The sequence below is a fragment of the Silurus meridionalis genome, chromosome 24 (assembly GCF_014805685.1).
Source record: "Silurus meridionalis isolate SWU-2019-XX chromosome 24, ASM1480568v1, whole genome shotgun sequence".
NCBI classification, from domain to species: Eukaryota; Metazoa; Chordata; class Actinopteri; order Siluriformes; family Siluridae; genus Silurus; species Silurus meridionalis.
Genome location: NC_060907.1, coordinates 18,958,084 through 18,985,230, shown reverse-complemented (window position 1 = coordinate 18,985,230; position 27,147 = coordinate 18,958,084). Strand labels below are relative to the sequence as shown.

The following is a 27,147-nucleotide window of genomic DNA, read 5'->3' as shown; positions in this document are numbered from 1 at the left end:
AAAATGTTTTTAATAAACCTAAAGAAGAAAAATCTCAAAAGCAGATTTCTTTGGATGCATTTTAAGAAAGACATTGTGAAAATGTAAAGAAAATAAAATAAAAATAAAGGCAAGGCAGCATCTTTTTTTAATCTGACCTGACATTTAAAACCAAAATCCGGTCTAATAAAGAAAGCATTCAAGTTCATTTCAGAAGAAATCTAATAAAAGTCTGCTCACTTCTGCTAATTTGCCTTTTAATTAGCCTGTTTTTTATGCTAACACTGGATCTAATTGGTTTTAGCATCTGGAAATTGCTCTTTATATCAGCAGCTGATTCATTTCATACCTCGGCTTCAAAGGCCTAAGGCTTCTCTGGCCTCTATAGCCAATCTTGGTCATCTTGGTAATGTTTCACAAGGCAGAAAAAATGCATTAGCCATGCTAATTACTGCTAATTGGAGAGCTCATTAAGGTTTCCTGGAATATATAATATTGTACTCGCACTTGAAAACAGCTAATGCGGCATCAAAATCATCGAGACCTTCATCAAAGGCCACTAATGAAAATGAAAGCTCTCGTGTGTGGTGAGAACGCTCACGTGATTGCATGAGAAATACAGATTTATCTTTTTTTTTTTTTTTTTTATCATCATAAAACATGTTGATATGTACTTTCGATTAGCATCTATACAGGCCAAGAGGCAGCACTTAGCCTCGCTCGTTTTGGAGTACTCACTTCTTTATGCTTGACTAATGAGGATCTCTGAATAGAGCCTGATTGCGGGATGAGGAAATGTATCAAGCATTGTGTGGTTGCAGATGAACTAGTGTTTAGAGCCTGTCACATATATATTTTATTCGAAAGGAAATTTTTTTTTTTGGTAGTCCTGAATAGATAGAATAAAGGAAAAACATTGAAAGTTAATTGTCTAGTTTTGTGTCCTTCTGTTGTAAATTATTGGGATTTTTGTGTCATTCTGTGGTAAATTATTGGTTAAAATTACGCCATTCTGTGGAAAATTATTGATTTAGTTTGGGTTTAGTGTTTAATATTTGTATATTTATTTTTGTGAATACTTTGTGCTTTACTCTGTGCTCAGCTTCATCTTGGCTAATTTTGTTGTTCGTGTCCAGGATAGTTAAAGATTTTGTGCTTGAGAACTAATGTCTAATGGCATCTTTCTAACATCATACACACTTTCACCGATTTCCTTTTATTGTCAATCTGCAGCATGCATATGTGTGTGTGTGTGTGTGTGTGTGTGTGTGTGTGTGTGTGTGTGTGTGTGTGTGTGTGTGTGTATATATATATATATATATATATATATATATATATATATATATATATATATATATATATATATATATATATATATACACACACACACACACACACTCGCCTGTCTCAGACATATTGTCTGTAATCAGATAATCAGTGTGGTCATTAAATGCTCATCAGTTAGGCTAATGTCAGTAAATAAAGCACGCTGATTAGCATGTGTACCGCCTCTGAAGAGAGATAATGTAATGTGTGCCTGAGATTCAGCATCTTTTCTTCAAAATTTACAACGATATTTTCTTTGTTCCCTTTTGTTTATGTGCGATCATTATGTGGCCACGCACCAGAGCTCAGAGTCTTGGTTGCTGTTTTGTTCGAGTTCGAGTTTATTCATCTTTTTACATGTATTTATTTCATTTTTTTTCAAATACATTTACTTACAAGTAAGCAGTTGCAGGTTAGACCTCTTGCTTTTATTTGATGTTTCATTTGTTTCTTAGCAAAAGTTCAGACAGGCATTAGCTGTTTTAAATGTTTAATCATTTTTTTACATATTGTATCGACCAGGATGAGGAAAATTACGGGATGGATGTTGAGAAGGGTACATTTAAAATAATACTGAAACTCTCAGTTTTGTTTCAGAATTGATAAACAGTTGACGTGTTCCCTACATACAAACCCATACCAGTTTTTCTCGACAGACTTTGCATTTATTTTCTACTTTAGTGTCTCAGAACGTGAAGAAATAGAGCAGGGTTGCGTTAACGAGAGCACCGGGACCTGCTCGCCGTCCTCACTGACATTTCTGAAGCATGTCTGAGGATTTTATATTGTATATGTAATATAATTCTCAATCTGGTCATAAAACATCAGCCCATAATGGTGACAGAGGGATTTTCTGCTGGAGGGAATTAAACAGTTCGGGTTGTGAAGTTACAGGACGACGGGGTCGTGTGAAGGAGCTGCATTCAAGTTCTCACTCAGGTTCTAGCAGGGATAAAGTCGTTCCTTCGTCATCCTAAAACATAAATATCCGTCTGTCCTTTCTGAGAAACAAAATGGTCAGTACAAAAACGCTACAACTGGAGACTCCTTCCGCAAAACATTCATTTTCCATACAGACAAAATTCCATGGAGTTTGATAAACCCTCTGAATGAGCTGTTGCTATAGAAAAAACACACACTGTATAGGGTACAAAAAAAATTATGGTTTAGTTACATTTCGGTAGTTAGGGGCAAAAACACAATATAAAATCGCTTGTCGCTTTTTATGTTCAAACCTCGTTTATTATTATCGTTTGTGGACACGTTTACATTTTTTTACAACAACTTCTAATGCAATTTTCGCTAGCTTGGAATACAAAAAAAAATGTAAATATATAAATAAAATGAATTCCTTTTTTTATTCAAAACTTTTTATTGATTATATTAAGTAATCTATTAAATAGGCACAAATTATATTGATAAAAAAAAAAAAATATTTATATATATATATAAATGGAAAAATGTAATTCATTGTTGGACCCCATTTAGGTAAAACAAAAGTGTTTCTTTTTTTTTTTTTACATGAAAAAGATGTTCCACTTAACTGTTCTACTTATTTTATCATACAACAAACGACTGCATTTAAGAAATTATTATTCATTCATTCATTCATTCATTCATTCACTCATTCACTCACCCCTTCGATGGGCAAATTCTTAAAAAAGCGTAAAAGTTCTGTTCGGGTCGGATTCATGTACTGTTACACCCCTTATATTGTAAACGGACTATATTTCCTGTAGAGAGCATGTGTGAAGAGAGCACCACTTTATTAGCGTCCGTACACACACTTTCACACTCCTCCTCTTCCTAAAATCTGTCCTTCTTGCTTTCTATTAAGTGACACGTCTCACATAGACGCGTATATCTGGCATCCCAGCTCCGTCGACGCCCTCGAGAGGAGGTTACCGCGTCAATCACGAGCTAATAAACGCAATCAGGAAGCGCTCGAGCTGCACCTGGGTCCCCACCGGCTCCACCAATCACCTGCCGGCACCGTCTGCGTTATTGTTATCGAGGATTTCCACCGGCGCCTGCCACGCTAATTAATTATCCAAACGAACGGGCTGCTTTGATTAGATGCTAATGAGGTAGAATGGCTCGCTCGGAAATGAGCGGCGGGCCCGAGCGGCACGTCGCTCCGCGTCGCTCCTCGTTCTTCTGGAGGAGGAACGTTTGGAGGAGCTCTAATGGACGGTAATGGCGCGTCTCTCGTGTTTCGGGAGGCCATAATTACACATTATAATGCTAACTTCATGTTAATAATCTCCTTCCCTCAAATTCACGACGCTTTTCCAGCCATCAGGCGACGCTAATTTGTGTGGAAGAACGCAGGTTCTAATGAACGTGGAGCAGCCAGGTGGCCACAACCTGCAGCTCAACCTGCAATTAACAACAAATAAACAAGAAAGAAACGCATCAGTGAGAGAATGGGAACAGAGTGGAGGAGGAGGATGAAGATGAAGAAGAGAGGGAGGGGGAGAGATGAAATGATAGACAGATAGAAGAGAAGAATGTGTGAGAGATCAAGAGAGAAAGGTAGTAAGACAGATATGAGAGGAAGAGAGATGGCTGGAGAACAAGTAAGAAAAAGGAAGTGATGGAGAAAGAGAGAGAGAAAGATAGAAAGCAAAAAGAGAAAGTAGGACTGAGTGAGAGACACATGGAGAGAAAGACAGGCAGGAAAATAAACTGAAAGATATAGAAAAACAAAGCTGAAAGAAAAGAAGGCAAAGTGAGACACAGGAGAAAAGAAATGAGTAAAGGAGTGAAAGAGAAACATAGCTAGAGAAATGGACATTCACAAGAGAGAGTGACAGCAAAAAATTGAGATAAAAGAGAAAGGAGAGCAGGACATAATGAAGAAAGAAGACTGAAAGAGGAGAAAAAGGAGTTGGAAAGCGAGACAGACCGAGAAAAAGGAGATAGGGATTGAGGAAAAAAAAAGTAAGATTGGTAGAATGAGCAGAATAGAAAGAAAGAGAAGTGTGACACACACACACACACACACACACACACACACGTCTCTTTATTTCCATGTCTCTCTTGTTCCCGTCAGAAGGTGATGATAGAGTGATAAAACATTAAGATACATTACGTTCTAAATGTATTAGCAGGTAAACTGATGAAGAGAAACACCACTCTGTAGTTTCCACTTTACCCATAATGCACTGCAGCGTTACCCTTCACCTCTACCATCTGCTCCTGAGAGAGTGCAGAACTTCATCATACACAGCTGATGAATCACAGAGGAACCTTTCTCACGTTTATTTTCATTCTTCATTTATTTCCTTATTATTCCCTTTGTGTTCTTCAGCATCTACTGCACACTGGAGTGTGTGTGAGTGTGTGTGAGTGTGTGTGAGTGTGTGTGTGTGTGAGTGTGTGTGAGTGTGTGTGTGTGTGTGTGTGAGTGTGTGTGTGTGTGTGCGCCTGCCAATCTTTATGGCAACGCCCCAGGATCCTGGACGTAATGAGCAGGACACATTCCCCCCCATTCCCTCTCTCAGACTCGCACGTTCTCCCTTTACCTCTTCAATACACTCTCTTTTTTCTTCTCTATCCCTCTCTCATTTTATATCTCTTTTACCCTGTCCAACTATAGTGTTCAGCTCCCCATCCATCACTCCATCATCAATTCATACGTCTGTCCGTCTGTCACGCCATCACTTGTCTTCCAAAAATGTCTCTATTCATTATCCCATCACTTTATTTTTTTTCTCTTTCCGTCCTTCTCTCTATTGCTATTCTTCCAAAAGTCCGTCCATTCATCCATCCATCCATCCATCCATCCATTACTTTATTTACCAATCCACTCATTTATACAGAATCATCCATCAATCTATCACTTTGTTTATGTATTCACTCATTTCTTCAGTTTCCTTATTTCCATCCATCCATCAATTGTAACTCAAATTACCCATCTACCTATCAAAACTTTTTTAACATATGCACTTATTTCTTCAATTCTATCCATCTGTACATCCATCCATCCATCCATCCATCCATCTATCCATCCATTCATTCATCCATTATCTCTTTATTTACTTATTCACTCGTTTTACTAATTTTCACCGATTGATCTATCAATTGTAACTTAAATTAAACCACCCACCTATTTTACTCATTTTCATCCATCCATCCATCCATCCATCCATCCATCCATCCATCCATCCAGTGTGTTTGGTTATTTACCCAATCATTTATTTATAGAGTGATTTATAAATTAATGAAGGTGTTCTTTCATCCTTTTGTCTCTCTTTCCATCCAGTAACTCATCATGCTCACTTTTGTTATTTTTATCCATTTGTACCTCACACACATTATAACCATTACCACTCCTTCATCCACACCACTCGCACTACTCCTCTCTATCGCTTTAGCCTCCTCTCTTCTAGATCTTCCTCTCATTATTAGTTTTTTCTCTCTATATTTGAAATTGCACAATGTTCACTACAGAGTGCACTAGTGTGGAATGAAGTGAAGAAGGTTCAGGGTGCTAAAATAGGATCCTCTCATGTTTCTTATCCTGGTTTTTATTGTTTATTTATTGTATCCTGTGTGCACCGACACGGTACTGTCTTTCTGTCTGTCTCTCATTGTACATACACAGACAGTAGTACTGTGTATGACAGCTAGGTGGCGCAGCCTCTCAAAATCCCTTTGAGCTTTTTTTAAAAAAGAGTTTAATTTGAGACGGAGCTTTATGTCCAGATCCAGCTCGGGGCATCGAGTTGATATGAAGAGTTTCTCATGAGGAAGAGAGGTGTGAATAGGAGTTTCTCCTCACTGACTCTCTCTCTCTCTCTCTCTCTCTCTCTCGCTCTCTCTCTCTCTCTTTCTTTCTGCTCCTCCATGTGATCTCCTCGTTGTCCTAATCCAAAAGGCTTTGAGGCATTTTGAACATTGAATCACAAAAAACCCAAAAGAAATACACTATATGACAAAAATGTGGACACCTGAGGATCCGATGGGTATGTGCTTCTTATTGAACATCCGCATGTGGTCTCATTTGTTCTTATAGTGACCTCCACTCTTCTGGGAAAATGTTCCACTAGCTTTTGAAGAAATCTGTGAGCCGTTGGACCTGTTGTTTTACAGGTTGCTGGTCTTCAGATTGTTCTGTTGCCGTGGGTTTGGTACTTTTGTCTCGCTTTTGACCTTAACATTTTTCTTTGGTCTCGACCCGAAGGTGCAGCTGGAGAGCCGGGTCCAGCAGTGCATATGTTAATCTCATTAGGGTCCGAGGCCACGTTACACGTGGGAGAGTTGGAATAGCAGCCAAATCCCACTCGAACCACGCCGTGTGCTATTTTCAAACCCTGACGAGAGCCAAGTTCGAACGGTGCGCCCTCTCAACCTACACGTATCTCATGACAGGGCTGTCTTCAAGCTCCAGTGGTCTCGCTAACGACGCCTTCCACCAGGAGAAAGCACCGACCCTGCTGTCCTGTTTCTCATTTAGTTCACTTCCGTTTGTATTTGGTGTAGCGCTTCATGTCAGAAACCCCCGGTGTACATTTCAGTGCCTAATGAGGGAGCCAGAGGTAGGAACGATATAAGATGTGACTTTGGTTCCACTTTTGGATAGCAAAGCTTCTACACGAGCTGTTCAGCTAGTTTCAGAGAAGACTTTTGGACCTGGATGAGCCACTAACAGGGCATGGCAGACGAGATCGAGCAAACTATGGAAGAAAGATCATTTGATATCTGCTTGTTTGCTGTAAACACATTTGATGGACTTAGTTTTTGATTCTTACTTCCAGCTTGTTGTTTGTTTTTTCATGACATAGCTGCAGGTCCTGAATGGACAGTAGACCTTGAGTGAGGGACGATCAGCTTGTGATATCTGAACACACAACACACAGACAGAAAAAAACACACCCAGGCTGAGAGCACACTGCTGATGAATGCCTCTCCAGAGGGCAGGAAAGTGCAGAACATGTTCACACTCCAGAGCACTCACACGATGATCTACAGCGTAACGGAGACACTATTACTTCCAAACAAATAGAATGTCGGAGCTGTCCTGGACGCGTGGATCCGAGTGACAAAAAGGAGGCGGGATCTATTTTGTGGACGAATATACACCCTTTTTTATTTTACGCTTTTTTTATTTAGGGGGCCTCAGCACCTTGGTCAGGATCTCATCCTAGGTTCAACTGGGGAGATGCTGGAGAAAGGATACTTTAGTACCTCATCTCTAATCGCAGTTAACTTCATTTTGCTCATCCTACTTTGAGCTCATTTGTGGTCATTATATGACCCTAGGGATTGGGATAGTCGGTTTGTTGTTGTCAAAATACCCAAAAGGCTTGCTCAGGACCTGCTCTTGGTGGACTTATATCAAACAGGTTCTCCAGATCAGGGAAGATGAGATTTGTTGTCTGCTGTGCTTACTACATTTTGATGACCCAGTGATCAGCTAATCAGTTTTTAGAAGAGATTCCACCACAGCATCCATGTTTGTATTCAACATGGCTACCACATGCTGATAGGATCAGATTTATGGAAGCACATTTTCCCAAAACAAAAAACCCTGAAATTGTGAGGAATACAGACGGAATCCCAAGAAAAAAAAGTCAGAATTGTGAGAAATCCATCCATCCATCCATCCATCCATCCATCCATCCATCCATCCATCCATCCATCCATCCATCCATCCATCCATCCATCCATCCATCCATCCATCCATCCGTTTGTCTCACTATCATGATTGTTTTCCTCCCTTTCATTTAAACTCTTTTCTTTCTCTCTCTCTCTCTCTTTCATGCACTTCATCCAATTGTAGCAATTTCTGCTTGTTTTTCTTTTTGCTGCAGGGGGGAAACGGGACTTGCACAGCCGAGTGTGAAAAGCGCAATCTTTTCGACGTGATTGATGAGACGTGTTTCTCGTCCTGTGTCACCGCTTATTTTTTCTTTTTTTTTTCTTTTCCATTTTTTTTTGTTCTTTTGGAGAGAAAAAAACCACTTAGATGCAGATGATTTTATATAGAAAGGGAGGGTCCTCTTCTCCTTTCTGTTCCTCTGTTCACGGTCCGTCGTTTTTTTTTTTTTTCGCCGATCAGCTAATTAAGTAGTCGCTCCTTTTGGACGGCGTTCTGAGGTGATTGAAAGAAGGGAGAGAGCAGTGGAGAGTGCTAATTTATTAGTGAAGGTGGAATAAATTCATTAGACTGCCGGGACACACACACACACACACACACACACACACACACACACACACACACACACACAGAGATAACCTGTCCATGTCTTCTCGACTCATAGAGATGAGCGTGACATCATGTTTGACAGCTTCTGATTTTGTTGTCAGATTCAATTTAGCCACTAAGGCTTAATGTACACACACACACACACACACACACACACACACACACACACACACACACACACACACACACACATTTGTGGTCTGCCTTTTGAGGTATAATAAAACTTGGTATGGATGGGTGAATGGATAGAAATAGAAGTAGATAGTAGTATTGATAGGGTGAATGAACAGTATATAAATAGACAGATAGATGGAGGAATAGTTAGATATATGACGGATAGAAAGTAGATGGATGAATAAATAGACATGACAAGAATATGGCTAGAGGGTAGATAGATACATGGATAGGTAGAAAGATAGAGAGTAAGAAAGAGAGAGAGTTAGTGTAGTAGATAGTAGAATCGATTGGGTGAATAAATGATTGATGGATTGATAAATGATTTATAGAAAATTGAAGGATGAAAAATTAATGATGAATATGGCTAGAGGGTAGATAAACACATAAATGACTGAATGGATGAATTGATGGATGGATGGATATATAGATAGAGAGTTGTATTGAATGGGAGAATGAATGGTATACGGATGGACAGATAGATGAAAAAGTAAAATGTAATGATGGATTGATATATGATGGATAAAAAGTAGATGTTCTACTAGAGGATGGATGGATGGATGGATGGAGGAATGTAGATGGTAGTACTGATTGGGTGAAGGAATGGTATATGGATGGACGGTAGATAGATGGAGGAATAATTTAATCTAATGATAGATTGATACATGATGGATAGAAAGTAGATGGATGAATAAATAGATACATGATAAAAATATGGCTAGAGGGTAGATGGATGGATGGATGGATGGATGTATGGATACATGAAAACATAAACGAGTGGGTTGATGAATGGATGGATTTTGAGATAAATAGATAGATGGAGTGGTGGATTTGTACAGTATTAAGTGTGTGTGTGTGTGTTGTCTCCACAGTTGATAGCGGTGTACGAGGAGATGGAGCTGCAGCCGAGAACATCAGTCAGTCCGGGGGGCAGCGTGGCATCTGGATACTCCAGTCCCTACGCCTCAGAGCCTGAGCTGGGGCACCTGCTGGGGCACCTGCGCCCTGCACTGGGCACCGAGATCGAGGTCACGTCCAGCACCCTCAAGTCAAGTAGGCTTCATTCTTCATTCTCAACCTGGTGTGTTTAACAAGAACAGAGAGACGGAGAGAGTCTAGCTAGTCATTGTGTAGAAGGTAGATTTAGCTTGCTGTGTGTGTGTGTGTGTGTGTGTGTGTGTGTGTGTGTGTGTGTGTGTGTGTGTGTGTGTGTGTGTGTCGGATAAACAACTACAAAAGCACTAAACACACATACTGGTACAGCGCCCCTGATGTTCAATCTCAGTCAGCATCTCAACAGAGTCTCTCAGTGGTACGATTAGAGCTGCATCGATCCTTTACACACAGACACACACACACACACACACACACACGTGTTCAAACACTAGGCTGGAGAACTTCTTCACTGAGCAATTGAAGTATCGATTCCCAATAAATCAGGATTACAGGTTAGTAATCCCCCCCCCCCCTTCTCTCCATTCTCTTTTTCTTTCTTCTCAGTCACTCCATCATTCACAAATCTTCTCAACAGTGTACTTAAAAGATTTAGCATCTTTTTCATCCGTCCGTCCGTCCATCCATCTTTTTTGAGGAGTTGCCAGAGGTGTTCAGTGCTTGTTGGCTGCTTTTCCTTCACTCCTCCGGTCAAACTAATCCAAAAACACCTCAACTGGATTTGGATTAAGTGATTACGGAGGCATCTGATGCGGCACTTCATCACTCTCCTATGAACAAATAGCTCTTACAGAACCAAGAGTTGTGTTTGGTGTCATTGTCCTGTTTGAAAACAATTGATGGTCCTATGAAGTGCTGGTGAAGTGTGATCTCGATTTTGACCAAATCACCAACAGTGTCACCAGCAAAGCACCTCCACTTCATCACATCTCCTCCATGCTTCACAGTAGCAACCACACATTCAGGAACCGTCTGTTTACCCTCTGCATGTCTAACAAACACATGGTGGTTAAAACCCAACATTTGTAATTCGGAATCAGCAGACTAAAGGACAGTTTTTCACTGATCTAATGTCCATTCCTTGTGTTTCTTTTCCCAAGAAGGGTTTGTCTGCTTGTTGTTCTTCTGAAGTAATGGTTTCTTTGTTGCATTTTGACAATGAAGACCTGACTCATGGATTCTCCACTGAACAGTAGATGTTGAAAAATATCTGCCACTTGAACACGGTACCGTAATTCTAATAAATGTATCCTCTGCATCAGGGGCAGCTATTGGTTTCCAACTTAGCATCATCAAAAGCAGCTATTTGATGCAAAACAACAATTAAAGGGTTTCCTGGCAGGCGTGATGGATGTTGTAGGACACTCAGGAAGTGAAGTGAGGATGGATGGTGATGGATCAGCTGCTGCTGTAGAGGAGAAAGCTGGCAGTGGAATAAACAGTGTGCTGCAGTAGAATCAGAGTTTGTGCTGCATCAGGCGCGATGGTAAAGCTGATCATGACCTTTAGGAGGTGAAGGATAATGCAGAGCACCGCTGCTGACCGTCCACTTCACTTATTTCTTTACACGTGCAGTTCAGCGCTCACACACAGAACAGGGCAGGAGAGAAAAGAAGAAAAGAACAGAGGAGAAGAGAAGATACAGTTAGAGAAGAAGAGGCGAGTAAATGAGAGGGGGTAGAAAATATGAGAGGAATGAAGAGAAAATTGAGGAATAGAAAAATAGGGGGATAGAAGGCTACATGGAAAAAAGGGGAAATGAGAGGGAGAAAAAGAAGAGGAGGAGAGAAAAGAGGAAGTAAGAAGAGACCAAAAGAAAGGAGGAGGAGGACAAAAGGAGCGGAGGTGAGAGAGAAAACAGGAGGGGTGACGAGAGAAAAGAAAGAGGAGTGGAAGAGAGAAGAGGAAAGAGGTGTGGAGGAAAGGGGAGAAAAGAGGAGTAGAGGAGAGGAGAGAAAAGGGGAGAAAGGTGAGAGGAAAAGAGGAGTGAAAAGAGAAGTGAATGAGATAAAAGAGCGTTGCTATAGAAACGCTAACGTGTCTTCCCAAGCACATTAGCATAAACCTGTAATTGGCGTTGTCGTGGTAACTAGTTAGAGCCGGCGTTATGGGAAAGTATTTGAAACCTTCTGACCAATCAGAATCCAGAAACTCAACAGTATTGTGAATTACAGGTGTTTGAGTAGAATAATTGCTTTGTCCTGGATGCAGAAAGTTAGTAAATGCACTAGCAAATTTCACACGACTTCCATCGTGAAACCTCCAATAGGAGCACAGCGAATAATCCCAGCATTCCCATAATCCAGAGCAATGTAGACGCTCACGGATGAAAAAAAAAACGTTTTCCTGATGTCCCATTTGCTAGTTCACGTGTTTGCTGCTCCATTATAGAAATCGGGATGAGCTTCTCGCTCTGATGTTCAGGTGATTAACTCCGTTCTCCCGGCGCCCCGGCGAGCTGTCGGAGCCCTTAGCACTTGACATGTCAGGCCACCTTGGAAGAGCGGTGACGTGACGCAGCCTGGAAACATGCGCCGCCGGCTGCGTAATCATCTGCTCCACAGAGACGTTCCACTCCAGAGCTATAATCAACGCCATCACCAGCCCTGTCATCAACTTCTCCAATATAACCAGGAACAAACCAACATGTGTCGAGTGCGGAGGGGTGAGGGGTTTTGTTAGCAGGAAAAACTAACTGTGCCTTGGTTTCAAAATGAAATTAAATGAAAATAAAATAAAAAAGATGCAATTATTTAAAAATGAAACAGAAAACAGATGAGATGATTCACTTAAATTATTTAAATTAATAAATCACTGAATTCAAATTCAGATTTTGTGTACAGCACAGTTAACAATGGACATTGTCCCAAAGGACTCCATGGATTTTTAGACTGTTTGTGTGAACATTAATTCATTCATTAATTAATAAAATTCTCAACTCCATTATATGAAAATTGGGTATTTGACAGTTTATTGTCATACGTCCAGGAAACACTGTTATACCTCACAGTGAAACATAAATGGCATCAAATCTACTGTAGTGCGAATGCAAGAAACAAAGTGTGTGTGTGTGTGTGTGTGTGTGTGTGTGTGTGTGTGTGTGTGTGTGTGTGTGTGTGTGTGTGTGTGTGTGTGCGCAAAGCACGCAGAGTTGATCTGTAGATCCATAAAGTCCATAGAGAGTAAATTGAGGAGCTGTGTGTGGGGACAGGTTCGATTCTAACTGTACTTCCTGTTTTTACAGACACGCCTCTGATGGTCAGAAGCAGCAGTGAACTGGTGCTGTCTCACTCGATGGACACCGAGACCCGAGACACCAGAAACGACAACAACAGACCAACAACAGCAGCCATGGTCAGTGTTCGCACGGTTCAGGGTAGAAATCTAAACCTTTTTCCAGTTAGTGCAGCAACCCCGCTCACTGGTTATCTCAGAATCCCCGCCCACCAGTTATCTCAGAATCCCCGCCCACCAGTTATCTCAGAATCCCCGCCCACCAGTTATCTCAGAATCCACCAGTTATCTCAGAATCCCCGCCCACCAGTTATCTCAGAATCCCCACCCACCAGTTATCTCAAAATCCCCGCCCACCAGCTAGCACAGAAGCCCCACCCACCGTCTAGCTCCGTGGCCCACCCCCTTTTATTTTTATTACATTTCCAGAACAGTGTTTTATTTCTTCCTTTTTTCTCACCAGGGAGGAACAATAAGATTTGTTTTTCTCATTGGTATTTATTTATTTATTTATTTATTTATTTGTGGATCATGTGTGTCTCAAAACATCTCTTTTTGTGATTCATGTGGGTCGAGCCTCACGTTTTCCTTTCACCCTCTCAGAATGCTATTAGGATTTCTTTTGTCGTACATCAATTTTTTCTGTGTGTGTGTGTGTGTGTGTGTGTGTGTGTGTGTGTGTGTGTGTTCTTGGGAGATTGTTTTTGTGCATTTTCTTATTGTGTGTTTCTCTCTCGCACCTGCGGCTCCTCTCACACAGCGTTTTAAATTTCTCTCTCTCACTCTTTCTAGGTTTAATCCCTCGTTTCCTCACGTCATCGCAACGCTACTTTGTACTTTTTATATATTTATAGTTACTCTTTCGGCCCCCTCGTCTCTTCGCTATGGGTTCTTTTCTTTTTTTTTTATGTGAGCTGAGTGCACTTTGAGAATGCAGAATGTCTGGATGCACAATAACAATAAGCACAGCGCAGGAGCATGTGGCCTGGCGGGGGATAATCACATAACTGCCCGCAATCTGGGTCACTCCAAGTGTGTGTGTGTGTGTGTGTGTGTGTGTGTGTGTGTGTGTGTGTGTGTGTGTGTGTGTGTGTTGGAGCTAACAGCAGGGACATCGCACACAACCTATAGGAGTTTTTTTTTTTTATTATTTATACATGGTGACCTACAAATTATATCAAATCATCGTCTTTATAAGTGTGTGTGTGTGTGTGTGTGTGTGTGTGTGTGTGTGTGTGTGTGTGTGTGTGTGTGTGTGTGTGTGTATATGTTTACAGGGATCAGGCCATGTGCTTCAAGTGAAGAGTGGATTTATAGACACACCAAAAGGGGACATGAACCAGAGGATGAACAACAGCAGCAGCAGGTACGAGTGCGTAATAATAATAATAATAATAATAATAATAAGGCTTCATTAGCAGGCCTCCGCGTTCTGTTCCTGCGAATAAAACAGCTTGACACTCATATGTCTGTAGCGGAACAGTCCCCTGTCACGTACAATAAACTTTCCCACTCTGCATCCCCGAGGCTCCCGAGGCTCCCCGAGGCTCCCCGAGGCACAAGGGCCGATTCTTAGGTTGATAATTTCTCAAACGGAACGAACGCACCAGTTTAATTCTGCCTCATGCGATTCTCCTCCCAGCCAGGATGAATAGCGATTCCTGTATTCATTTTTTATGTGAAGTGACATTTAAAAAGGCGATTATTAAAAAAAAAACCTTTTAAAAAAGAAAAACGTCTGCAAATCGGATCAGAGTAAATGCTAACCCGATCAATTCCAGATCAGAATAAAGCACCGGTTGCATTCCTAAATATGAAGATATATATATCAATCAATTAGTCTTTACATGTACTCAGCTATATACTCGATATCAGGAAGTCTGTAAAGCCCGTCGTCCCGTCTCGTCCGAGCATCCAGAAAAAGCAGACGCTCTTTCCTTCAAACAAACAGTTAAGAAAAACAACAAATACGTTTCTCTCGTGTGTTCTTGTGTGTCATTCGTACTCTGGATTGGATTATGTGTGTTTAGTCTGTCTGTTTTTACTGTAATCTATTCCAAGGAGAAAAATGCTGATGGAGTAAATGTTTTAGAATTTCATATACATAGTATATGTATATAGTAGTAGTAAAAAATAAAACCTTTTATAATTTTAATTTTTTATGTGAATAAATAAATAAGTTGGTCAAATATCAGATGTATCTGTGCTATAAAAAAAGTTTCTTATTTTTCTCATATCAAATATATTTTATTTTATTTATTTATTTATATATAATTTATTTATTTATTGACATTTTTACTGAGACAAAAATGTTTTTTTTGCTGATTCAGTAAAATTTTCTTATTTTATATATTTATTTCTTATATAATATTTATATATTCATTATTATTTATTAATAAAATATATACAAAATAATAAAAAACCCTGTATATTAGTATTATACATATTTTATTTCTTTTTTTTTGTTTTTATGTTAATAAGAAACATTTAGAAATTAAAGATGCAAATATTAAAATGATATATATTACTTGAATTACATGAAATCTGTTGTAAGTCTTATTTTATATCATATTCTATAATTTTATTTTAAATTATTTACTCCTCTTCTCATTCAAAAGTTGGGGGAGGGGCTTCATCCTGCAGGGGGCGTGTTTCCTATTTTTTGTATGTGAGCTCCAAGTTTTTACTTTTCCCTCAAGACTATGGTAGGAGAGTTTTCTTTTCTCCCCATAATCATGAACAGTCAGCCGTCCCTCTGGAAGCCCCGCCCCATTTCCCAACATCTCTATATTCCCTCTTGAAAGACGATGGTGTCGTTGAGTATGAAGTGAAATCTCTGGATATGTTTTATGTAGCTAGCATTGCTACTACATGGCCAAACGTTTGTGGACAACCTGATCATAAGGATTATTGTGACCATCAAATCTCATTTAGAGCTCCACTCTTCTGGGCCGCAAGGGTGTTAGTAAAGTCAGCTACTGATGGAGGTGAGGTGAGAAGCAGATCTTCCTCTCCAACCCATATAGTGCAGAATTTTCTTGTTATTGCATCCACAGGTGTCCCAATACTTTTGATCATAGTTTTTTTTTTTTTTTTTTTTTTTTTTTTTTACACACATGAGAGCAGTTGCGGTGTTTGAACTGAAGCGAGCAGGTTTTCTTTTTGTAGTGAAGCAAAAATATGTATATTAGAAGCTGGGGCTGTTGCCATGGTTTCAGGAGGTGCGGTTGTGGTGTCGGAGTCATTTTTATCACAGGTCACGTGACCCACTCTTCTTTATGTGAGAGGTACGTGGTTATCTCTACTGCCACTCTTCACTGGCTCTGTCAATCAGTATTACACACACACACGTATACACACACACTCTCTCTCTCTCTCTCTCTCTGACTCTCTCTCTTTCTCTCACGCTCTTTGTGGACATTCTTTCTTACATACGTTGTTGTTGTTGAGGGAACTTGACTGTAATATATATAATGGCACCTTAAATATGGATGCTTTTCCCCCCTCTCAGAACGATACTTAAAAAAAACCTGTCCTCTCAGTCCTCTGTCCTTTCAGATCCTTTCAGATCCCTCAGATCCTTCAGTCCTCTCAGTCCTCTGTCCTTTCAGATCCTTCAGTCCTCTCAGTCCTCTGTCCTTTCAGTTCCCTCAGTGCTCCCAGTCCCCCAAGTTCTCTTAGGTTTCCGAGTTCCCTCAGTCCCCCCAGTCCTCCTGAGTGTGATGATGGGTGATGCTCCCATGCGTTATCGTGCTTCTTGTTTAAAAAATCGCACTGCCTCTTTTTTTTTTTCTTTTGTTGTTTTGAAAGAGACAGAACCCTCACCACCACCATCTACCGTTTCCTCCTGTCTTCCTTTTCCCTGTTCATGTCATTATTGAAGTAAGAGATGCAGGTAGGCACCTGTGCCTCTGGCGCTGTGTGTGTTAACCCACACACACACACACACACACACACACACGAGCAGTTGCACCTCTCTGAATATTTGTTTGGCCATTAATGCTAACCCGGAGGACACGAGGGCAAAATGGATTTGAAGTCTGTGTGGACGGCAGTACAAGGTCTAATAGTTAGTGTGTGAATGTGTGTGTGTGTGAGTGCGTGTGTGTGTGTGAGTGTGTGTGTGTTAGCTCCAGGTAGTGTTTTTTTTTTCCTGCTTAATAACTTCCTTTGTCGCTTTCACTAACATAAAGGTTTATTTAGAGCACTTTAGAGTTTAAACGTTATGTTCTGTGCACACACACACACACACACACACACACACACACACACACACCCGATCCCAAACATGAGACCATGAACAAAACGACGTCAAGACGCTGCTATAACGTGTCGTACAGCATCTTGTTTTCTCCTGCTTATTTAAAACTGGATATTGTTATTAGCATGTAGTTTTATTTTATTATATTATTTTTGTTATTGTTAATATCTCATACGCGGACTGTACTGATTACGAGCGAAAGGCTGAAACGTCGATCATCTGGAGACGGACCCAATCGTTATGATGCGACATAACGTAGGGGCGGCGTCACCCACAGAGTGGCCACGCCCTCATTTCTCTCCCACGTATACACCTGTGTCCATACATGGATCTCTACAGTGTATAACAATCCAATCATTGGTTATGAATGTGTGTGTGTGTGTGTGTGTGTGTGTGTGTGTGTGTGTGTGTGTGCTGTGGTTCCCGGCTGTGAAAGGAAAGCAGGAGGTCAGCGAGGCAGATCAGGCCGTTAAATGATCCAAGAAGGAACTAATGGAGCTCAGTGATAGCTACTTGCCCTTTGGGGTGGGTGTGTGTGTGTGTGTGTTTGTGTGTGTGTGTATATAAATAAGTCTGTGTGTGTGTGTGTGTGTGTGTGTGTGTGTGTGTGTGTGTGTGTGTAAATAAGTCTGTGTTTGTGTGTGTGTGTGTATATATGCCTGTGTGTTTGTGTGTAAATAAGTCTGTGTGTGTGTGTGTGTGTGTGTGTGTGTGTGTGTGTGTATATGCCTGTGTGTTTGTGTGTAAATAAGTCTGTTTGTGTGTATAGAAGTGTTTGTGTGTATGTCTGTGTGTTTGTGTAAATAAGTCTGTGTGTTTGTGTGTATATAAGTCTGTGTGTGTGTATATGCCTGTGTTTGTGTAAATAAGTCTGTGTGTGTGTATATATTCCTGTGTTTGTGTGTAAATAAGTCTGTGTGTTTGTGTGTATATGGGTGTGTGTATATGCCTGTGTGTTGTGTGTAAATAAGTCTGTGTGTGTGTGTGTGTATATATTCCTGTGTTTGTGTGTAAATAAGTCTGTGTGTGTGTGTGTGTGTGTATATATACCTGTGTGTTTGTGTGTAAATAAGTCTGTGTGTGTATATAAATGTGTGCGTGTGTATATATATGTCTGTGTGTTTGTGTGTAAATAAGTCTGTGTGTATGTCTGTGTGTGTATGTAAATAAGTCTGTTTGTGTGTATATAAATGTGTGTGTGTGTATATATATGTCTGTGTGTTTGTGTGTAAATAAGTCTGTGTGTATGTCTGTGTGTGTATGTAAATAAGTCTGTTTGTGTGTATATAAATGTGTGTGTATATGCCTGTGTGTTTGTGTGTGTATATAAGTCTGTGTGTGTGTTTGTGTGTGTGTGTGTAAGTAAGTGATTGATACTGATAGAACTATCCTACACGTCTCTGATCTGGTGTCATGTCTCCTGACTGAGATCCATAGTGAAGCGTGTGATTGTGGATCTTCATCAGGAACACGTCATAGATTCATTCAGATATTTAGAGATTCTGCTGCTTTGTTTATCTTCATTCACCACCACTTGGGCCACAACAGAAGACAATTTTTTTTTTTTTTTTTTACATTTCTTCAACATTTCTTAGTTATTTTATTGATGGCCAAACAGGAAGTGAGGTATTTTCCCAGCAACAATGTGATGTATTATAATGTTTTGTCTAAGGTTTTGTGTATGTTATCCTGTAGGGGGTGCTGTAATTCCCCAAACTGCTTCTAATTTCTGATGAGCTTTGTATGTTCTACGTTTCTTTCACTTTCTTTGTCCCAGACACTTTTTTAAACATTAAAAACACTATTGTATTTTTATTTTTTTAAATTGTGACGTATCTCAGTATTAACATTGTATCTCGTATGAAAATCCGCTCCGGAAACAAACTCTGATGGTCCTGTTGGCTTCTGGCCGTCATGAAACTGCAGATTGCTGCTATATTTCAATTATTATTAATATTTTAGAAAAAAAAAATTAAAATGGTATAAATGTTTGCCTTGATGTGTGTGCATTTAAAATGTGTGTGTGTGTGTGTGTGTGTGTGTGTGTGTGTGTGTGTGTGTGTGTGTGTGTGTGTGTGTGTGTGTGCGTGATTTTACAACAGCCTCACCAGAACGGTGGAGTTTTCTTCAGACATAGGGCCTCTTGGAATTAAAGTTGTACCTTACCTTTCTTCACTAAGTGGACGGTGAGTAAACATACACACACACACACACACACACACACACACACACACACACACACACACAGAGAGAGAGATTCTTTATGTGTAAGAAAGCCAGAGATGTGAATTGTGAAGGTTAAACACCCAAGTGTGTTGTGGGACTCTCACTCGACTCGAAGGAAGTGATCCTTGGGTGAAAGGTGTCTGACTTCCTGTTTCGTGTGTGTGTGTGTGTGTGTGTGTGTGTGTGTTTTAAGGAATGCTCGTCCTTATCTCTCCTCCATTTGTTCAATTTATTTATTTTTTTTACACTAATTTTTCTCTTCAGAAGTGAAAATGTGTTCGGTGACCTACCGATCTCCCATGGCTTAGAGGCGTGAGAAAATATTGGCTCCCTTTATAAATCTGGAGACATTTTCTACATTTTATTTCAGTTAATGTGCCGAAAGTAATGGCACCCCCCAAGAATGTTTGAAGGTTGACCGATCACTTACTTTTTAAAAAATAATTTCTTTTAATAATCAATCTTTCTTTCTTTCTTTCTTTCTTTCTTTCTTTCTTTCTTTCTTTCTTTCTTTCTTTCTTTCTTTCTTTCTTTCTTTCTTTCTTTCTTTCTTTCTTTCTTTCACTCAGCCAAGCACCAAACATGTATTTGCATACTTCTTTTATATATATATATATATATATATATATATATATATATATATATATATATATATATATATATATATATCGAATAAGAGAATTAAAAGGAACTTTGGAACTTTATTCCAAAAATAATTCTGCATGTTGACCATTCATTTCTCTGTGTGTGTGTGTGTGTGTGTGTGTTTTTAGGGCACTGGGTCTCCATGTCCGAGGCATAGAGGAGAACAGTCGCACGAAGAAAGAGGGCATCTTCGAGGAGGACGAGTGCATCGTGAGGATCAATGACACAGAGCTCATAGACAAGTCCTTCGCTCAGTATGACTTTTCCTCCTTCTTCTCGTGAAAATCTCGCATCGTTCTTTTGTTCGCGTCTTTGACACGCCGCATTCTCTCCTCGAGCCTTGGTTTCTTATGTTCGTCTCCTCTCTCTATCCTGCAGGTCTCAGGAGATGTTTCGTCAGGCCATGTCGTCTCCGGTCGTCAGGCTGGAGGTCGTCCCTATGTGCAACAAGCTCCAGTACGAGAAGAGCCTCATCAGCCATATATTCAGCGGCTTTGACTCTTCCCAAGCCGTCACCCCTAAACCCAAGAGTCCCTTCCTGGCGCGGAAAGCGGACTTTAAAGTTCCTGACCCCGCCCCCACCCTGCTCCCATCCTCTCTGACTCCGCCTCCCAGAGAAGATCCCGCTGTGAGACGCAGCCCCGTGGCGATGGAGCGCCGCAAACAGACTACGCCTTCTCCTGCCAGTGCCTCACCCACACCCAGGAGTCACAGTGAAAGCCCCGCCTCCACGGGAAAACCCGCCCTTACAGCGCTAGCGAATGCTAATAAGAAAAGTGGACACAAGATGATAAATTTAACCAAAGGTGTGTGTCTGTTTCTGTCTGTCTGTCTTTATTGCTCCGTCTGTCTGTCTGTCTCTATCGCTCTGTCTCTCTGTCTGTCTGTATCGCTTTGGCTGTCTGTCTTTATCGCTCTGTCTGTCTTTATTGCTCTGTCTGTCTGTCTGTCTTTATCACCCTGTCTGTCTGTCTTTATCGCTCTGTCTTTATCACCCTGTCTGTCTGTCTTTATCGCTCTGTCTTTATCGCTCTGTCTCTCTGTCTGTCTTTATTGCTGTCTGTCTGTCTGTCTTTATCGCTCTGTCTGTATCGCTCTGTCTTTATCGCTCTGTCTGTCTGTCTTTATCGCTCTGCCTGTCTGTCTTTATCGCTCTGTCTGTCTGTCTGTCTTTATCGCTCTGTCTGTCTTTATCACTCTATCTGTCTGTCTGTCTTTATCGTGCTGGCTGGCTGTCTGTCTGTCTTTATCACTCTGTCTGTCTGTCTGTCTATCTGTATTGCTCTTGCTGTCTGTCTTTATCTCTCTGTCTGTCTGTCTTGATCTGCCTGTCTGTTTTTATTGCTCTGTCTGTCTTTCTGTTTTTATCGCTCTGTCTTCATCGCCCTGTGTCTCTTTCTGTCTTTATCGCCTTGTCTGTCTGTCTTTCTCTCTTTATCAGCCTGTCTGTCTGTCTGTCTTTCTTTTTTCGCTCTGTCTGTTTGCCTGTCTGTTTTATTGCTCTCTCTGTCTCTGTGTGGGTCTCAATCTACCTGTCTCTGTCTATCACTTTTGTCTCTATGTGCATGTTTCTCTCTCTGTCTCTTTAACAGGCTGTCTCGCTGTATGTCTGCCTGTTTCTCAGTCTCTCACCCAGTCTCTGCTCTTCTCACACCTCCCCTGTTCTCACAGTGTTTAGTCTTCTCTTGTGTTTATTTTCTTCTTTTCTCATCTTGTTAATGTTTTTGTTCTTGTGTGTGTGTGTGTGTGTGTGTGTGGTCTCTTTGCTGTTGTGTTTGATCTCCTCCCTACTCCTTTCTTCTCCTTTTGTTTGGGTTCTCTACGTTTTACCCTCTTACATATTCTTTTTGTTTTCTTCATATTTATGCCTGTTTCTTTATTTTTTCTTTCTGCCACTTTCCTTATTTCTCTTCTCTTTTTCCTTTTTCTGTTTTGCATTTCTCTTAATTCACTTGTATTTTTCCTGCATCTTTTATGCATCTCCTCTTTTCCTCATCTCTTTTAATTTTTCTTTCTCTCATCTCATTTCTCTCTCTTTCTCTTTCTCTATGCTCCTCCCTTTCTCTTTCTCATTTTCTTTCTCTTCTCTCCTCCTCTCCTCTTTCTCTCTCTCTCTTTCTCTCCTCCTCTCCTCTTTCTCTCTCTCCTCTCTCTTTCTCTTCTCTCCTCCTGATCCATGTCCTTTCCCTCCATCTCCATCCTTCTCTTTCCTTCACTCCGTCGATGTGTGAAATTAAAGCGCAGAGGCGTTTAATCCTCAGTAGGAATGATTAGCGACGGCTCCTGCGCTCGGCCTCTCACTCTCCGGCTCACGTGAGCTTTCCGAAGAATTCCAGTGTACGTGTTTGTTTTTCCTCCACAAAATACTGCGAATGTACCACATAAACACACTGTTTTTATTGGCGCAATGACACTAATATCCCTCATTCATCAGGTCTTTTGTTCTGTATTAGAGATACTGTGGGGATGTTTTCTGTCCCTGATACTCGTGTCAGCCCGGATCCACGTTCCTTTATCCGTCTTTCTTTTATTTTCCTGCAAAAGCTGCTTAATTTGATCTGATTTTCATTTTTACAATTTTTTTACTTGAAACATTTCACATCATAATACATTCCACACCATACTGTGGTTCCTGTACGCACAATTGCTCAGATTTGTGAAGTTTAGTGAGAGCAAATGTTTAGATTGTGCTGGAGGAAGAAGTCTACAGTGTCGTCCCCTTATTTCTTATTAATGGACCTCCAACAACATGAACAGAATGTTTAATATCGGTTTATAAAATGCAATAATAATTAGTAGTGTTGGTACATGGCAGTGTGTGTGCGTGCGTGTGTTCCTTCCTTCCTTTACTTTATACCTCCTTCTTCATCCCTTTGTTCATTAATTTCTTTATTCCTCCCATCTTTCCTGTCTATATCCTTCTGTATTTATTCTGTTCTTCTCTCCATTTTTGTGTGGAATATTTCTTCATTGCAGGTACATTTCACCACAGACCAGTGCTTTTCAGGCGTTAATAAATATATATTGTGTGTGTGTGTGAGAGAGAGAGAGAAAATGATAGAACGATAGACAGAGCTTCAGTAATCACACGTGAGGAGGGTGGAGTCATAGAGAGTAACGGAGAGTCATGGACACTGGTCACCTCTGTCTTACCCTCTGTGTCTCTTCTCTCCTCTTCTGTGCTGTGATTGACAGCTGCTGCAGGTGTTAAACTTTAATGAAAGTCAGTTGTTCCTCAGGAGATGGATTTCATCATTCACTGTCTTTAGTATGCTGGAGCTCTTTCTATCCTCTAACATCTTTTACTCGTCAATGTGTGTGTGTGTGTGTGTGTGTGTGTGTGTGTGTGCGTGTGTTCCTTCCTTCCTGTGTCCTCCTTTTAGCCCACCTTTCATTCCTTGTTCCATGGTTCCTTCCATCTTTCTGTGCTTCTCTTCTTCCTTTTCTTCCCTTCTGTTCTGTTTTTCCTCCTTTTGTGTAGAATGTTTGCTTATTTTTCCACACTTCCATCCTCCTTCCTGCCTTCATTCCATGGTTCCTTCCATCTTTCTGTGCTTCTCTTCTTCCTTTTCTTCCCTTCTGTTCTGTTTTTCCTCCTTTTGTGTAGAATGTTTGCTTATTTTTCCACACTTCCATCCTCCTTCCTGCCTTCATTCCATGGTTCCTGATTCCATCTTCTTGCTATTCCTTCCTTCATTAATTACTTGTTCTTCATTCCTCTATTTTCTTGTTAACGGACGTCTTACAATATTAACAGAAAGTATAATATTAGTTTATAAAATGAAGTAAATAATTGTTAGTTTTGGTAAATGGCTGGCTGTGTGTGTGTGTGTGTGTGCGTGCGTGTGTTCCTTCCTTCCTTTCTTCCCTCCTTTCTTCCTTCCTTCCTGTGTCCTCCTTTTAGCCCACCTTTCATTCCTTGTTCCATGGTTCCTTCCATCTTTCTGTGCTTCTCTTCTTCCTTTTTCTTCCCTTCTGTTCTGTTTTTCCTCCTTTTTGTGTAGAATGTTTGCTTATTTTTCCACACTTCCATCCTCCCTTCCTGCCTTCATTCCATGGTTCCCTGATTCCATCTTCTTGCTATTCCTTCCTTCATTAATTACTTGTTCTTCATTCCTCTATTTTCTTGTTAACGGACGTCTTACAATATTAACAGAAAGTATAATATTAGTTTATAAAATGAAGTAAATAATTGTTAGTTTTGGTAAATGGCTGGCTGTGTGTGTGTGTGTGTGTGTGTGTGTGTTCTGACCCGCAGGTCCGGACGGGCTCGGCTTCACCGTGGTGACCAGAGACTCTGTGGTTCACGGGCCTGGCCCCATCCTGGTGAAGAGCATCCTGCCCCGAGGAGCTGCAGTGAAAGACGGACGACTGCAGTCAGGAGACCGAATCCTTCAGGTGTTTACCTGCTTTACCTTTACCAACACTGCTCTGATCACACCATCTTTCCTTATGTCTTTTTTACTTCCTCCTTCCATTCATCCTTCCTTTTTTTCAGCCCTTCCTCTTTTAGCCTTCCTTCCTTTACTTTATACCTCCTTCTTCATCCCTTTGTTCATTAATTTCTTTATTCCTCCCATCTTTCCTGTCTATATCCTTCTGTATTTATTCTGTTCTTCTCTCCATTTTTGTGTGGAATATTTCTTCATTGCAGGTACATTTCACCACAGACCAGTGCTTTTCAGACGTTAATAAATATATATTGTGTGTGTGTGTGTGTGTGTGTGTGTGTAGGTAAATGGAGTGGACATCAGTGGGTACAGACAGGAGGAACTGGTGGCGATGTTACGCAGCACTAAGCAGGGAGAGACCATCTCACTGTTAGTGAGCAGACAAGAGGAACTCTTTTTACCTCGGGAACTGGTCAGTCTGTCTGTCTATCTATTTACCTGTCTGTCTCTATGTCTGTTTGTCTTTGTCTGTCTATCTATTTATCTGTCTGCCTGCCTGCTTATCTTTCTCAGTCCGTCTGTCTCTGACTTTATATCTGTCTTCCTGCTTGTCTCGTTCTCTGTCTGTATGGCTGTCTGTCTGTCTCTGACTTTAGATCTGTCTCTGTATGTCTGTCTCTGACTGTCTGTCTGTCTGTTTGTCTGTCTGACTGTCTGTATGGCTGTCTATCTGTCTCTGACTTTCTGTATGGCTGTCTATCTGTCTCTGACTGTCTGTCTGTCTGTCTGTCTCTCTCTGACTGTCTGTCTGTCTGTCAGTCTGACTGTCTGTATGTATGGCTGTCTATCTGTCTCTGACTTTCTGTATGGCTGTCTGTCTTTCTGACTGTCTGTCTCTGTTTGTCTGTCTGTCTGCTATATGTATATATCTATCTGATTATATCTGTTTATCTCTGTCTGTCTGTCTGCATGTCCTCCTATCTCCATGTGTCTGTATTAGTGTTTTTCTCTTCCTGTTTGTCTTTATTTCTGTCTAATCCCTGTATCTCTGCATACAGAGATTTTTTTTTCTTCTTCTTATCTTCCACTTTCCATTCTAGTAGCCGATGACATCTTCACAATCACTACATCTTAGAAAAACAAACACACACACACACACACACACACACACACACACCCTGACCTCTGTGTGTTGATTCAGCGGCTGGCAGGAAGTCCTTGTGCATGGCCAGCTGTTTGACAGGAAGTGGCAGGGTGCTCTGGTGCTCCACCTTTCCCATATGTTTGAGCCAGTGCCTCGTGCCTCTGTGTGTTTTCTCTTCCTTTCTCTTACTCTCTCCATTTTTCACTTGGCCCCTCCATCCTTCAGCTCAGGAAGCGAGTGCTCCATCCCGTCATTGTGCCTGTGTCTATCTGCAGTTCATTTACACCACACTGTCAGCACATCAAACACTCGGGGTCGCTCATAAACACGCCAAACACACACCAAGCTCACGCCTCACCTGCATTACTTCCTGTGTTCCCTGTCTAAATAAATTCGAATAAAACTGTGCATGTATGTGTGTCTGTCACTGTGTTTACGTGTGCCCACCTGTGTGTGTGTGTGTGTGTGTGTGTGTGTGTGTGTGTGTGTGTGTGTGTGTGTGTGTGTGTGTGTGTTTGTGTGTGTGTGTGTGTGTTTGTGTGTGAACGTCTGCCCTCCTGTGTGTGTGTGCGTACGTCTGCCCACATGTGCGTACATGTGTATGTCTGCCCACGTGTGTGTGTGTGTGTGTGTGTACGTGTGCGTGCGTCTGCCCACCTGTGTACGTGTGCCCACCTGTGTGCGTACGCCTTCCCACCTGTGTGTGTGTGTGTGTGTGTGTGTGTGTGTGTGTGTGTATACATCTGCCTATATGTGTGTGTGTGTGTGTGTGTGTGTGTGTGTGTGTGTCTGCCCACCTGTGTGTGTGTACGCCTGCCCACCTGTGTGTGTGTGTGTGTGTGTGTGTGTGTGTGTGTGTGTGTACGTCTGCCCACCTGTGTGTGTGTGTGTGTGTGTGTGTGTGTGTGTGTGTACGTCTGCCTTCCTGTGTGTGTGTGTGTGTGTGTGTGTGTGTGTGTGTGTGTGTGTGTGAGTGTAGGTCTGCCCACATGTGCGTACATGTGTATGTCTGCCCACGTGTGTGTGTGTGTGTATGTCTGCCCACCTGTGTGTGTGTGTGTGTGTGTGTGTGTGTGTACGTGTGCGTGCGTCTGCCCACCTGTGTACGTGTGCCCACCTGTGTACATGTGTGTGTGTATACATCTGCCCGTGTGTGTGTGTGTGTACGTTTGCCCACCTGTGTGTGTGTGTGTGTGTGTGTGTGTGTGTACGTGTGCGTGCGTCTGCCCACCTGTGTACGTCTTCCCACCTGTGTGTGTGTGTGTGTGTGTGTGTACGCCTGCCCACCTGTGTGTGTGTGTGTGTGTCGTCTGCCCACCTGTGTGTGTGTGTGTGTGTGTGTACGTCTGCCCACCTGTGTGTGTGTGTGTGTGTGTGTGTGTGTGTGTGTGTGTGTCACCTGCCCACCTGTGTGTGTGTGTGTGTGTCTGCCCACATGTCTGTGTGTGTGTGTGTGTGTGTGTGTGTGTGTGTGTGTGTGTGTGTACGTCTGCCCACCTGTGTGTGTGTGTGCGTCGTCTGCCCACATGTGTGTGTGTGTGTATGTCTGCCCACCTGTGTGTGTGTGTGTGTGTGTGTGTGCGTCTGCCCACCTGTGTGT

The 27,147-nt window shown here is 41.4% G+C and overlaps 1 protein-coding gene across 8 annotated transcripts in view; it reads left to right on the top strand.

Annotated features, from left to right (window-relative positions):
• The window catches only part of pard3ba (par-3 family cell polarity regulator beta a), a 102,047-nt gene that overhangs the window by 13,534 nt on the left and 61,366 nt on the right, over positions 1-27,147 (top strand). For all 8 annotated transcript variants that reach the window (XM_046837395.1, XM_046837394.1, XM_046837393.1 and 5 more), the window contains 8 exons: positions 9,565-9,745; positions 12,891-13,000; positions 14,158-14,246; positions 19,244-19,327; positions 20,141-20,266; positions 20,391-20,818; positions 24,271-24,410; positions 24,747-24,875. In XM_046837395.1, the coding sequence (XP_046693351.1) occupies positions 9,565-9,745; positions 12,891-13,000; positions 14,158-14,246; positions 19,244-19,327; positions 20,141-20,266; positions 20,391-20,818; positions 24,271-24,410; positions 24,747-24,875 (1,287 nt within the window). The remainder of the gene's footprint in view (positions 1-9,564; positions 9,746-12,890; positions 13,001-14,157; positions 14,247-19,243; positions 19,328-20,140; positions 20,267-20,390; positions 20,819-24,270; positions 24,411-24,746; positions 24,876-27,147) is intronic.